General features: G+C 34.8%; 1 protein-coding gene across 1 annotated transcript in view; it reads left to right on the top strand.

The window, feature by feature from the left end:
* Nucleotides 1-478: 478 nt before the first annotated feature.
* EYS (eyes shut homolog) overlaps nucleotides 479-15779 on the top strand; it is a 1933311-nt gene continuing 1918010 nt past the window's right edge. The window contains 2 exon segments of the mRNA XM_049873718.1: nucleotides 479-1226; nucleotides 7254-7367. Of these exon segments, the coding sequence (XP_049729675.1) occupies nucleotides 479-1226; nucleotides 7254-7367 (862 nt within the window).

Here is a 15779-nt window from a genome sequence, read left to right as displayed (position 1 = left end):
AACAACTCTGCAGTAAGTTCCTGGCTTAATTATGCGGAGATACCAACCCTTATGAGAAGCAGGGTGACTATATAGGGCAGGACCAGATGCATTCTATCTTGGCCATGTTTTCACTGACATTGGTTTCCCAAGGAAAGTTCCAAGCTGTTGGTGATACCATTCTTGCAGTGAAAGTTCTTGTTTGAGCTACGAAAACAGCTAAGTGTTTGCTATATCATTAAGTAATGTAGGAAGAACCTCACTAACAATCTGTGTGTTTCTGTTCAAAGGTACATTTAAACTCTACTGTTTCTTGAACTGAAACTACTGTCATCAAAGCCACTTGCACTTTGATGTAGAAAAAAGCCATTTCAAGTCATCCCTGAACAAAATCTCTGGAAATTTCCAGTGATACTGAAAGCCCTTTTTCTTTCTTTTTTTTTTTTTTTTTTGCAATTCTTTACAATCCTTGTAGACTATAAAACACAGTTGCTGAAAAATGACTAACAATTCAATTGTTCTCCTGACCCTGGTTGTTCTTCACAACACTCTTACAAATGAAAAAACATGTAAATGGCAATTGGTGGAAGAGTGGCATCCACAACCCACATCGTATGTGATGAATTGGACATTATCAGAAAATATTTGCATGCATCTCAATGGAGATTGTGAGTTCTTGGGTGTAAAGACTAAAAGGAATACTTCAGATAATCAATCTGTTCCCCGGATTTTCCCTTTGCAAATTCAACTTGGAGACACTCGTATAATTTCTTCTGCACCGTCTCTTCTGTGTCCAGAAATAAATTTGATGAATGTTTCTGAAGCATCTTTTATTGATTGTCTCCGAAATACCACAAATGAAGATCAGTTACTTTTTGGCTGCAAACTAAGAGGAATGCTCCATGTTAATCCTGAGTGGCTGAGGATTGGGACACATTATTTTATCACAGTAATGGCAAGTGGTCCATTGCTTTGTCAGCTGAGACTTCGATTAAATGTGACTGTGAAACAGCAGCTATCCCAGGAATCTCTGAATTCAGAATTTTGCTCTGGGCAAGTTAAATATTTTAGTCAAGCTTGGAACAAGACATACAGCTGCTATTGTCAGCCTCCATTTTCAGGAAAATATGGCCAGGAACTTGGTTCATGTTTTTACAGACCATGCCAAAATAATGGAAGTTACACAAATAAAAGAGAAAACTGGAACAAACAAGGATATGAATGTGTCTGTCACCTACAAGTTACAGGTAAGATTGTTTTAAAGATAATGTAATTTTATTAAATTACAAAAATAAATTGAACTCATAAACTGTTACAAAAAACAAGTTACATTTTAAAAATATTGTAGATACCTTAGAATGGGTAAAATTTGGATTCTAAACATATAAACGTATAAAGAATCCTATTAGTCATTTTTTAAAAGAGGTGTTTTTCTCATTAAAACAGAGTTGCTTAAAAGCATGTACATTTTATGCTAATGTACATATTCTCACATCTTTCACTTAGTCATTGAATCTGATTCCCAAACTTCTGGTATTTGGTGTAAGTGGGGTGATAATGGAAACCCTGGTGGTAGAGTGGTTAAGTGTTATGGCTACAGTTCAAATCCACCAGGCGCTCCTTGGAAACTCAATGGGGCAGCTCTACTCTGTCCTATAGGGTCACTATGAGTTGGAATCGGCTTGATGGCACTGGATTTGTTTTTTTGTTTTTTGAGGGTGATAATATGGAAATAAAATGTGGATCTGAATAGAGGAAGTCAAGAAATTTTGTGGTTGAGAAGAAAACATAGGTGTTGCTAGGGATACTGACAGAGATGCAGAGGAAAAGAGGATTGTGAGCCCAGGGCAATGTTCTGAATGGATGTTGTTGTGGGATCTATAAAGTGATTGATAGATAATAATGGCAAGGATGGAAAGAAAATGATAAAACTATTAACTAGTTGTGATAAGCTAAATTGGTGGTAATAATAGGAAAAGGTTGCAAAAAGAAGATGGTTGGCAAGTAGATGAAGCCAAAGGAAGAGCAATCTGAAAACAATTATGCTGGCTGAGGCTGAAGTGAGGGTTAAAGAGTATTATCTCTACTTGAGATTTTACTAGGAAATTGATGTCAGCAGAGATATATGAAGAGAAATATTAAGAAATGCAGGGCACATACAAAGTTTAGGGACTTAAAAAACCTTTTAATTTTTCTTTTTTTATTATTGTACTTTAGATGAAGCTTACAGAATAAACTAGCTTTTCGTTAAACAATTAATGCATATATTGTTTTGTGACATTGGTTACCAATCCACTCTCCCTTCTTGATCTTGGGTTCCCTACTACCAGCTTTCTTATACCTTCCTGCCTTCTCATCCTTGCCCCTGGGCTGGCGTGCCCCTATCTTTTGTTTTATGGTACTGTCTAATCTTTGACTGAAGGGTGAACCTCAGGAGTGACTTCAGCACTAAACTAAAAGGATGTCCAGGGGCCATACTCTCAGGGTTTCCCCAGTCTCTCAGGCCAGTAAGCCTGGTCTTTCTTTTTTATTTTTTCGTGAGTTAGAATTTTGTCTGCATTTTTCTCCAGCTCTGTCTGGGACCTTCTGTTGTGATTCCTGTCAGAGCAGTCAGTGGTGGTAGCTGGGCTACCATCTAGTTGTGCTGGACTTGGTCTAGTGGAAGCTGTGGTAATTGTGGTCCATTAGTCCTTTGGACTAATCTTTCACTTGTATCTTTGGTTTTCTTCATTCTCTTTCTCCCAACAGGGTGATACCAGTAGAGTATCTAAGGTGGCTCACAAACTTTTAAGACCCCAGACGCTACTCACCAATGTAGATTGTAGGACATTTTCTTTATAAACTGTTATGCTAGTTGAGCTAGGTGTTTCCTGAGATGATGGTCCCCACAGCCCTCAGCCCGGTAATTTGGTCCCTCAGGGATTTTGGATGTGTCTATGGAGCTTCCACAACCTTACCTTGGACAAATTGTGCTGGCTTCCCCAGTATTGTGTACTGTCTTATTCTTCACCAAAATTACCACTTATCTGCTATATATTTAGTGTTTTTCCATCCCCATCTCTCCCCTCCCTTATAACCATCAAAGATTGTTTCTTTTTGTGTGTAAACCTTTTCATGAGTTTTTATAGTAGTGGTCTCATGCAATATTTGTCCTTTTGTGATTGATTTTTTCACTCAGCATAATATAATCCAGATTCATCCATGTTGTGAGACATTTTGCAGATTCATCATTGTTCTTTATTGTTGCATAGTATTCCATTGTGTGTAGGTACCATAATTTATTTATCCATTCCTCTGTTGATGGGCATCTAGGTCATTTCCATCTTTTTGCTATTGGGAACAATGCTGCAATGAACATGGGTGCGCGTATGTCTATTGATGTGATGACTCTTATTTCTCTAGAATATATTCCTAGGAGTGGGATTGCTGGATCATATTTCTATTTTAGCTTCCTAAGGAAGTGCCATATCATTTTCCAAAATGGTTGTACTAGTTTTCATTCCTACCAGCAGTGCATGAGAGTTCCAATCTCCCTGCTGCCTTTGCAACATTTGTTATTTTCTGTTTTTTTGATTCATGCCAGTAATGCTGGGGTGAGATGGTATCTCATTGTGGTTTTGATTTGCATTTCTTTCTTTTTTTTTTTTTTAATGGCTAGAGATCATGAGTATTTCCTCACTTGTCTGTTAGCTGCTTGAATGTCTTCTTTTGTTAAGTGCTCATTTCCTTTGCCCATGTTTTAATTGAATTATTTTTTGTTGTAGAGGTTTTGGATTTTCCTGTAGATTTGAATGATTAGAACTTTGTTGGATTTTTCATAGCCAATCTTTTTTCCCCAGTCTGTAGGTTCTCTTTTTACTCTTTTGGTGAAGAGTTTTGATGAGCATAAGTGTTTAATTTTTAGAAAATCCCGGTTATCTAGCCTATAGTCTGGAGTTTGTGTGTTGTTAGTTATGGTTTGTATCCTGTTAATGCTGTGTCTTAGGGCCTCTAGCGTTGATCCTGTCTTTTCTTCTATGATCTTTATAGTTTTTGGTTTTATATGTAAATCTTTGATCCATTTTGAATTAGTTTTTGTATGTGATGTGAGGTATGGGCCCTGTTTCATTTTTTTGCAGATGGACATCCAGTTTTGCCAGCACCCTCACCATGTGTTAAAAAGACTGTCTTTCTCCCATTTAATGGACTTTGCCCCTCCCCCCTTCTTAATGGAAGTTTCAGTGTCCTGGCAAGAACGAATACCAAGGAGATAAGTAAAACAACTATGATCTAACAAAAGGAAAATTTTGACTTAGTTGGTAATGATAACACAAGAAAACAAATAACCAATTGCTAGTGTATTTTGATCATGAGAGAAGAAGGAAAAAGAGCATAAGAGAAGAAAGAAAAAGGGGGAATAGCAGTAGATATGACTAGACTAGGTCAGGCTTAGGAAACTAAAGGTAAGTTTGTTGGGCTACTTTAGGAAAGTTTCCTAAATGTAGTCTGCTCTAGTCATATCTTCATATGTACTTGTAGCCCTTCTTCTTCCCTTATGACCAAAATACACTAGCATTTGGGCAGGCTTTTGCACCTTGGAAGTCCCCAGGTGGTGCAAATGGTGATGTGTTTGGCTGCTAACAGGAAATTTGAAGGCTCCGATCTATCCAGAGGCTCCTTGGAAGAAAGCCCTGGTAATAGACTCCTGAAAAATCAGCCATTGAAAACCCTATGGAGCACAGGGTCACCATGAGTCAAAATCAACTTGATGGCAATTTTGGTTTGTTTCTTGGTTGGGGGGGAGGGGAGAAGTGGAGCTTTAGTAAGGTCCCTTTCCCATGAGCCAGGGACAGATTCCGTTAGGTAAATTTTAAGAAGATTCCTCAATTAGCCATTGTAGGCTTTAAAATTAACCTAAACCAATCTTTTAAAGGGGAATTTTAGATTTAGTAGGTTTTTATTATTATTAGGTCAGTGATTCAAACCACTCTACAGAAGAAAGATGTGACATTCTGCTTCCATAAAAATGTATAGCTTTGGAATCCCTAATGGACAGTTCTACTTGTTAGAAGTTGGAATTGACTCAACGGCACACAACAACAACAAACAGGGAAGTACCAAGGCCATTTCAGAGGTTAATGCCAGTAATATCCATTTAACATTGTTTCTCTACAACTGGGGTTAAATTCTTATCTGGCTAAATTTCCATGGGTGATAAGAGGTTTAAATTACCCTGATTCATGCTGGGGTATGTCTGGTAATTAAAATGAAAGAGGGTCAGAGGAAAAAAAAAAAGTAAAGCATTCAAATTGCTGATTTGAGGTGAATAAAAGGCAATTTAATTGAGAGCTTCTAAAGCCTATTTTAAACTATCCACAGAGTTTAAAGGCTATTTGGCCAAAGATTTCTGCTGTGTATCAGAATATGAATTTGCATGTGCAGTGGTTAAGCATTTGGCTGCTAATCAAAAGGTCAGAAGTTCCAATCCACCAGCTACTCCTTGGAAACCCTTTGGGGCAGTTCTACTCTGTCCTGTAGGGTTGCTATTAGTTGAAATTGATTTGATAGCATTGGGCTAATGAGTTATTCTTATTTCATGGAAGATTGTTTTAATAGTTTTTATTGTAACTGCGTAAAGTTATTTTTCTTACCTGATGTGTGCCTATCATCTATCTATCTGGAAACCCTGGTGGTGTAGTGGTTAAGTGCTACAGCTGCTAACCAAAGGGTCAGAAGTTCGAATCTGCTAGGCACTCCTTGGAAACTCTATGGGGCAGTTCTACTCTGTCCTATAGGGTAGTTATAAGTTGGAATCGACTCGACCATACTGGGTTTGGTTTGGGATTATCATCTATCTACCTACCTATCATCTATCTATCTGTCTGCCTGTCTGTCTGTCTATCTATCTATCTATCTATCCATCCATCCATTCATCTATCTATCTAATCATTTATCTATTGGAAACACAACCATAAACAAACAAACAAACAAAAAACCCAAACCAATTGCTGTGGAGTTGATTACGACTCATAGCGACCCTACAGGATAGAGTAGAACTGCCCCATAGAGTTTCCAAGGAATGCCTGGTGGATTAGAACTCCCAACCTTTTGGTTAACAGCTGTAGCATTTACCACTGCCATAATTGCTTTAAGAATATCTATTCTTATAAGAATATCTGTAAGAATATCTATTACTTAAGAATATTTATTACTTAATTCCTACAACATTAGCCATACTCCATTATGCCTCTTCATGAATTATTTCAATTTTAGTATCTGTGAAATATATAGACTTAATAAAAAATTGAGAATGCTCACTAAAATTGCAATAATTACCTGTACATAAGGCATGGCATTTAAACATTCCACTGATAATTTAGTTTTTGCATTTAAAAACCTTTTTGGTACACAACCAAATTTATTTATATTTTATATTTTTGTGTTGGGGTTGTTTGGAAGTAAAGAAAGAAAGAAGAGCTCTAAATGAGTGAGGCAGCGATATTAGTCTATAAGGAATTTAAAAGGCATTGATGACTAATGGCAAAAACTGCTTACAAATTAAATTAAGAACTTAATTAGAACAAGCAGATTGGCACGTGACCAAATTATGTGCAATCATTTTGTGCCAACAAAAGTCCACTTGCTATGACCTGGGATTTTCTAGGTGCATTCCTCTACTAGGGATATTATGAGATGGTTAACTATACATAGAATGAACATGCTATGAAAGGGTATAGCATGTGATACAGTGGTGCCACAGAAACTGTATGTCAGCAAGGGCAAGAAAGTGTAGAATTCCGAAGTTAATGCTCAGCTTCTGAGACTCTAGGAAGCCCTTTTTCACTGTAAATCACTGGCTTGCCTAGGTGATAGAGCTGAGACAGAATCTGCATTTGAATGTTTCACTCAGTAAACTATTTTCACAGCACGGAATGTGTATTACAGAGATGGCATTTACATATATTAATATTATCTACTATCAAAATATGACAAAAATTCCAATTGCCATTAAGATCAGCTAAAGCTAAAATATATACAATTAGGAAAAAATTCAATATTATAGTACAAGGTCGTAAGATGGGAACATTGATGTCAAATTTATTAAAATTAAGTTTTGTCTCAGTGTAAATGAATCAACTTGTATTACTATTTCATAATTAAAATCCCATTTTCCCAACATGTTGATATGCATTATTTAAGAATTTGAGAAAAACTGATGATCATATTTAACTATTTATATATATTGTAAATAATTTTAAATTTGTCAAAAAAATCAGTTTTCTTTTTTTTTATAGAGAGAAATTGTTCAGAAATGATTGGCCAAAACCAGCCATATATCCGTGTCTATGGGAACTGCAGCAATATTACAGCAAATAGTCTAATTCATAACTATGAAGAACAATTTTCAGGTAAAAAATACATGCATACAGACATAAAAATGCTTTAATTTTGTCTTGTTCAAAATTTTTAACTTTCGATTAAACTTTTCAACTAAAATTGAAATATTTATTATCAAAAAACACAATTTTAGAGATTGTTATAATATGAGCTTATTTTTATGGAAAAGTTTAACAAATCAATTTGGCCAACAGAATTAAGTGATTATTCTGCTAAATATTCCTGTAGTTATATGTACACCTGTTGACATATGTTTTTTACCATAAGAATAAAATATATATTGTTGTAAGTACTAAAACATTTTTGGAGAATACAGTAGTCCCATGTTCTCCGAGGTTTCACTTTCAGTGGGTTCAGTTACCCAGGGTCAACCCTGGCCTAAAAATGTTAAACGAGTAGTGTGAAGAAAATCTCACGCAGTCCTGCTCCATCCTGCCTGGGGACCAAGTTCACTTAACTTTTATTACAGCGTACTGTTATTTTTAATTATTCTATTTTATTATTAGATTATTTGTCATTGTATTTAAAATTGTTCTAATTTCATTATAAAATTATGTTTTCAACATGGATTTTATTTTTAGTTATTAATCTCTTACTGTACCTAATTTATAAATTAAAATTTATCATAAGTATTATATATAGGACAAAACATAGTATATGCAGGGTTTGATAGAATCCTCAGTTTCAGGCATCCACGGGGGTCTTCTAATGTATTCCCCACGGATAATGGGGATTACTCTACATATTCTGCGTAGAACTTGCATAAGTATATCTAACTTATTTCTTTTAGATAATATGTCATCACATACACATTTCTTTTTTCTGAAGAGTATTTTTTTTATTTCTTGCCAAATGAATGTAAAGAAGTGAAATGAGACAAACCGTTGTTTAAACCAATGATTTCTTAATTATTAGTTAAAAGTATAACCATTGAAAGTATGTTTTATTCCTACCTCATCTTTGAATTCTTTTGCAGTTTTCTATCTTCTTGGTAGAAATGTAGCTCGACCTCAGTATAGATGTCCCTTTTTAAAATGTCTCTAGAGAGAAATGTCTCCAGCCAAAATTAGACACCTAAAGACTCCTTTTTTGGAGGTGAAACAAAATATGCATATCTTCCAAACCCTGGAGAATGGCCTTTCAGTGTTTCACTTACAGACCCTCTTACTTGACCGATGTGAGGGAGATTTGAAGTTTTGGGGTAGTACCCCGACCGCTTCCCCATAATAAATAAAATTTCAGAAATGCAGGCAGTAAGAACTCCATTAAGGAGCCCTGGTGGCACACTGATTAAGCTCTCAGCTGCTAACTGAAAGTTCAATGGTTACAGCCCACCAGATGCTCCAAGGGAGAAAGGCATGACAGTTTACTCCTGTAGATTACAGACTTGGAAACCCTTTGAGGAAGTTTTACTCTGTCCTATAGTGTTGCATTGAGTTGGAATCAAGTGCACGGCAGTGGGTTTGATTTTTGGGGGTTTTAAGAACCCCAACAACTCTCTTCAAAGAACTCTCTCTTCAGGTATTTTTCTCTTAAGTTTTTTATGTCGTTGAGATAGGTGATGGGCTGGAGGAAGTTTTGCATTTTTTTATCATATACTGCTTATGTATTGTGACCATATAATTTATTTTCCAAACCATGACATTTTTAGCCAAAGGGTTGACTTTATTTTGATTAACAAATTGGATAGAAAAAAAACTTAAACCATTATTAGAGTTAACTGATTATCTGTTCGAAGTCTATGATTTTACTAATATCAAGCTGGCATCTGTTAGCTGTGTGTGTAGTTCTGCTAAGGGAGCCATCACATTTAAAACTATCACATTACTTTTTGTATGTGCAGAGAGACTTGCGATAGAAAATGGAAGAAATAATTATGGGGCAGTCATTTAACCTAAACGAAAAGGCACGCTTCACAGAGTGATATGTAAGAATATCTTGTGGATCTGCCCGTGTTGACTTGTCATCATCAGGCAGCCTTCTCAAATTATTATTAACATTATAATAGACACGTGGTTCTTCAACAAATGTATACCTTCTTGTTTTCATATTGTCAATGATATTAATACTCCTGTGGAGATGGTTAATAATGACATAATGTAAGAGCAAACTACATATTTATCATCAACTTTTAGGGAAACACAAACTCAAAACAGAATTTTTTAATAAAAAAGAAAGTGATTTTTTGAACTTATTACATTAAATTTTTTTTTGAAATTTGAACTAAGCATCAGTATACAATAAAATTTATAAATAATTGCAGATTGATACCAAGCGTTGACAATCTACCTTTTTTTGAAGAGCCAGGCAGTATTTTAGGTTTTTGCAGACTTTATGGTCTTTGTCACAATGAATCAGCCTGCTGCTGCAGCACAAAAGCAGCGATAGACAATACATAAATTAGTGAATGTGGCTGTTTTCTAATACAACTTCATTTACAAAAATAGGCACTGAGTCAGATTTGGCTGGCAGTTATAATCTGCTGACCCGTGTTTAATACCATAAAACAAATGAGACAACTCTCTAGCAGGAATGTTTAGACAATTCTCTATAAAATCTATAGCAGAACTTTAAAGCCTCTGCTGCCTCTCATATACAATGTAAACATAGTTCATAATTTCCTGCAGTTCCCAGTGATCCAGCATACTGGCAATTGAGCTGATTTTTACTGGCAGAGCAGTATTATTATTAGATCTTTCTCCTAGTAATTAAAACAAACAAGAGTTAGCTGTCTGTACCTGCTTGGGTCTTCAAAATCTTGCAATGCATCCTTAAATGAGAGATTTTATTCTTTCAGTCTGGAAAGAGGTAGAAAAAGAAAGGTAGGTTATCACGGATTAACTTCCCATCTTAGCCTTATATCAGAGTAAGAACTGCATTCATTGCTCATACAATCCTAGAAGATAACCATGGTAGAATTTAAAAGAAAAGGTGCAGATGTATGAAACTCATTCCTGTTTATTTTAATGAAATCATGAACAGTAATGTTTAGTTTAAAAAATCCAGGGCAAATGATAATTGCGAACTGGGGAGACCTGACATTTTAGCAATATTCAGTCTTCCATTTCCTGAGCATAAACTGGTGTTGTCTTGGGGAAACTAAAGTAAAGGTACTATTAGATGGTCTAGTAACTATATTTAAGTGGGATAATTTTTGGGTGCCTGTTGCATTTTTGTGAGACTTGAAAGGTTTAGCCAAAAATGATACAGAAAGCATCATATTTAAAATTTTAAAAAGTCTATCTATTTACCATCTATCTATTTATCATCTATGTACCTATCAATCTGGAGTCTTTGGGTGGTACAAATGGTTAATGTGCTTGGCTGCTAACAGAAAGATTGAGCTGAGTCCACCTAGAGTCAACTTGGAAGAAAGGCCTGGCAACATACTTAAAAATCCACCATCGAAAACCCTGTGGAACTTAGTTCTACTCTGACTCACATGGGGTCACCATTCGCTGGAGTTGACTTGACAACAATTGGTGGTAATCATGGATTTATTAATCTGTCTATTTTATATATATTGTATATTTCATAATAGGTGTCTTCAAAAATCTTGAGAAACAAGCCTAATTATAATCATTTTGCTCATTATGCTAAACTTTGCTTATTAGTATATATATTTAATATATAAAACTGCTTTCATAAATAAGTTGAGTTTACAGTGTTCCAATGGCAAATCAAAAGTTCAGAAACTTTATAATTACAATCCATTATTAATGATTATTACACAAATTAGACTGTACTCAAATTGCTATCATTCTTGAGAATTTTGGAACTCATATATTTTGGGATGTTATGGGTATTATGCCAGAACCAATAACAATAACCTACACCAAACACAAATTCAAATTAAGACTGCAAAGACATAAGACATTCTCATGGGAAAACTAGGGAGCCTTTAGAAAAATAAATTCTATATTATTTGACACCTGAAAATGTTGACAAATACAATATAAATAATAATTAGCCATGAGGTCAAACTGCAATCTCTGACATTATAGAAGTAAAATTAAGAATGAAAGGTCTAATCTAAAACGGTATGAAAATATATTATTCATTGTAATAGAACATTTGAATGTTACACAAGATTTATGTATCTATTTTACAGTGATTTACTCTAAATTTATAACTTCAGAAGGTTTACTGCAAAAAAAAATTACATTTTCTTTTAAGTAATTCTCACCTAAATTCTTGCATTACAATCCTTGTGTTAAAATTCTCACACTATAGGTGGCCAGTTCATGACATTTATTTTCAAAAATTTTTAAATATGAGTTTGATGTAGGAACAAGTCTTAGTTTAGGTCTACTTAAAGCTACAAAAAGCAATTTTAATTTTAAGTCTCAGGAAGGTTTGTGTACAAGTCACATTGGGGTCTCTGTATACAATAAGAGTAATTTAAAGGAGCTCATGGCATGGCATAGAATTAGAGGAAGGAGCAATTTTCAGAGTGTGGTCATCTCAGATATCATTCAGACAAAAAGATATCCAGTCTGGTCAGTAGAAAATACTGTAATTATTTTAGTTATCATTTTAAAACAGAAGGTAAGCAGAGTATTTTTCATAAATTTACATTTCTCCATAGTGGACTTCTCCATTTGCACAACCCCCATCAATGGGTAGAATTTATGGAGAACAGTCTTTTTCTTTGGGAAAGAAAACTGACGGGAGCAAAATAGAATATATTTTTAATAATCGAAATTTACTCCTACCTTGAGACTCAGTTCTGATAGAGGTACAAAATTGATCTCACTCAATTCAACCTCAGCTCTTACTTCCTACCATGCAGAGAATTGAATGGGCCTTTGCTCGCATGAGTGTAATTTTTAAAATATTGTGAGTAATTAAACATTTTACATGAACCCATAGCCGCACTACATGTACAATCAACTACAAGGCATAGAATTCATAAAATTTGGATTTATAATTAGAACAAATGTTTACACAAGTTAATCTGACACATTTTACAATGTATATGATTTTTAAGGCATTGAATTAGTGTTGAATTGAAATGAGTTCATGTATTTTACTCTGGATCGTTTTTATTTTTCAATGCCAAACCTCATTTTCTATCATTTTTCTTCTTGATTCTCTGAACATTATCAGCACTGAGGGTGACTTACAGTTCCAAACTCAGTATAATCCACACAATATAACAGTAAAAAGGAAAAGCTCTGGATCCAATTACTAATAGGAATGATTTCCTTTGCTACCCTTCTATCTGAAAAAGAATTGAAGCTTCTTCTACACCTTCTTATTAGGCTCCCATTGTGATAAATCCCCTTGGTTGATTGGCAAGGAAAAATGCATTCACATGTTCCCCACACCACTGTAAATTGTCTCGAGTGTTGAAAAACCTATCAAGAATTTCATATACATTATACATGTATTAAATAGTAATTATGGATAATTATGAAATCTGAGGATGTTAATGAGATTATGTTTTGTTTATATTGAGGAATGAGAGTGTAAATTGATTTAAAAATGGCTTGAATGCTCAATAATCTATCTACCTACCTACATATATATCTATTTATCCATCTATATGACCCAATTTAGATGCCCTTTTTGTTATTCAGTAAATTGAACAATTTACTGAATAATAAAAAGGAAGAAATGTATTCTATGAGAAAATATTATATGAGGCAGGAAGAATCAAAAGAAGATGGAAGGAATACACAGAGTCAGTGTACTAAAAAAGAATTGGTTGATGTTCAGCCATTTCAGGAGGTAATACATGATAATCGATGGTACTGAAGGAAGAAGTCCAAACTATACAGAAGGCATTGTCAAAAACACAAGGCTCCAGGAACTGATGGAATACCAATTGAAATGTTTCAACAGATGCAGCACTGGAAACTCTCATCATCTATGCCAAAAAATTTGGAAGGCAGCTACCTGGCCAACCGACTGGAAGAGATCCATATTTGTACCTACTCCAAAGAAAAAGAAAGATGATCCAATAGAATGTGGAAATTATCAAGCAGTGTCATTACTATCACAAAAATGAAATTTTGCTGAAGATCATTCAAAAGTGGTTGCAGCAATGAATCAACAGGGAATTGCCAGAAGTTAAGCTGGATTCAGAATTACTTAATGTCCCAGAGGCAAAGGACAATAGCAAACCACCTAAAGAAATATTACAGGGAGTCCGTCGAACAGAAAACTAGTAACACACCAGACAACAACTTGCAATGAAAATGTATAACAGCATCAGACAGATATCAACCCAGATAAAGAACTCTCAAAAATAAGATAAAGCTAAAAGATGGAAAACAAGGAACAAGAGATGTTAATCTATAATGGATGTCCACTTCAAAACATAAAGGAGGGGAATAAACGGTTTAGGTTAGGACTTCTGTATGGAGAAGTCAAGGTGGTATCAAATAAATTAAACTTAGGAAGATAAAGGTAAATTTCAGGGTAACTACAAAGTCAACAAACCTGCTCATCAAAATATACAGAAGCAAATCATAAAGATTGAGCACACACAAAGAGAATACCAGAAAGATGTTTACTTGTGTCTTATTGAGTATGCAATGGCATTTGACTGTGAGGACTATAATAAATTGTGGATAACATTGAGTAGAATGGGAATTCCAGAACTTAATTGTGCTCATGAGGAACCTGTACACAGACTAAGAGGCAGTTGTTTGGACAGGATAAGTGGATACTGCATGATTTAAAATCAGGAAAGGTGTGCATCAGGATTGTATCCTTTCACCATACTTAGTCAATCTGTATGCTGAGCGTATGGTCAGAGAATGTGGACTATATGAAGAAGATCACAGCATCAGAATTAGACGAGGACTCATTAACAGTCTCTGGTGTGCAGATGACACAAGCTTGCTTGCTGAAAGTGAAGAGGACTTGAAGCATTTCCTGATGAAGATCAAAGACCACAGCCTTCGGTATGGATTACACCTCAACATAAAGAAAACAAAAATCCTTACAACTGGACCAGTAAGCAACATCATGATAAACAGAAAAGACTGAAGTTGTCAAGGATTTCATTTTACTTGTATCCACAATCAACACCTATGGCAGCAGCAGATAAGACATCAAACAGCTTATTTCGTTGAGCAAATCTGCTGCAAAGAACCTCTTTAAAGTGTTGAAGAGCAAAGATGTCACCTTGAAGACTAAGGTGCACCTGACCCAAGCCAGGGTATTTTCATTTGCCTCATATGCATGTGACAGCTGGAAAATGAATAAAGACTGAAGAATTGGCACCTTTTAATTAGTGTTAGTGAGAAATGTTGAATGTACAATAGACTGCCAAAAGAACAAACAAATCTGCCTTGGAAGAAGTACAGCCAGAATGCTCCTTAGAAGCAAGGATGGCAAGACTTCATCTCACATACTTTGGACATGTTAGGAGGAGGGACCAGTCCCTGGAGAAGAACATCATGATTGATAAAGTAGAGGGTCAGCAAAAAAAAGAGGATGACCCTCAATGAGACGGATCAACACAGTGGCTAGAACAAAATTCTATCATGCAATCTCAGTCATCATTTCTTTTACCAAGGCCATATTTTCCAACTACCAATCCTTTTTCTTCGTTTCCAGCTTTCACACTCCAATTACCAGTAGTTATCAATACATCCTGAATGCATGTTCAATCAATTTCAGACTGCAGAAATTGGTAAAAATCTTCAATTTCCTCATTTTTAGCCTTAGTGGTTGGTGAGTAAATTTGAATAATAGTCCAATTCAACATGGCTGTACCAGTCCATTTCAGCTCACTAATGACTAGGATATCGATATTTATGAATTCCATTTTATTTTTGACAATTTCCAATTTCCTTATATTTATACTTCATACATTCCATGTTCCAATTATTAAGGGATGTTTGCAGCTATTTCTTTTCATTTTGAGTCTCGTTTTTTCTCTCCATTTACTGTTAGTATATGAAAATATTTTTTGAATTTATATGACCTTGTACCCTGAGACCTTACTAAATTCTTTTTTTTAGTTCTATTTTGTGGGGCAGGATGAAGATTCCTTGGGATTTTCTGTGTAAACAAGTTTATTGTCTGCAAATAAAGTTATTTATATATATTCCTTTCTAATTTTATACCTTTGGTTTTATTTGATTGTCTTATTGCACTGTATAGGACTTGCAGTACACTGTTTAATAATAAAGGGGGCAGCTTCACTTTTTCCTGATCTTAGGGGAGAAACAGTGAAGAATTTACCATTAAGTGTAATGTTTGCTTTAGGTTTTTTATACATGTTCTTTATTAAGTGAAGAAAGTTTCTTTCTGTTCATATTTTTTTGAGATTTTTAATATAATTTATCATGAATTTTGTCAAATAATTTTTATCTGCAACTACTGAGATGATGTTATGACATTCTCTTTATTCAGGTTATTAGACTTTCAAATCTAAACCAATCTCGTATTCTTTCAATAAATAT

This window comes from Elephas maximus, chromosome 1, assembly GCF_024166365.1.
Source record: "Elephas maximus indicus isolate mEleMax1 chromosome 1, mEleMax1 primary haplotype, whole genome shotgun sequence".
Classification (NCBI taxonomy): Eukaryota; Metazoa; Chordata; class Mammalia; order Proboscidea; family Elephantidae; genus Elephas; species Elephas maximus.
Note: the sequence above shows the minus strand (reverse complement) of the source record. Positions and strands in the feature narration are given on the sequence as shown.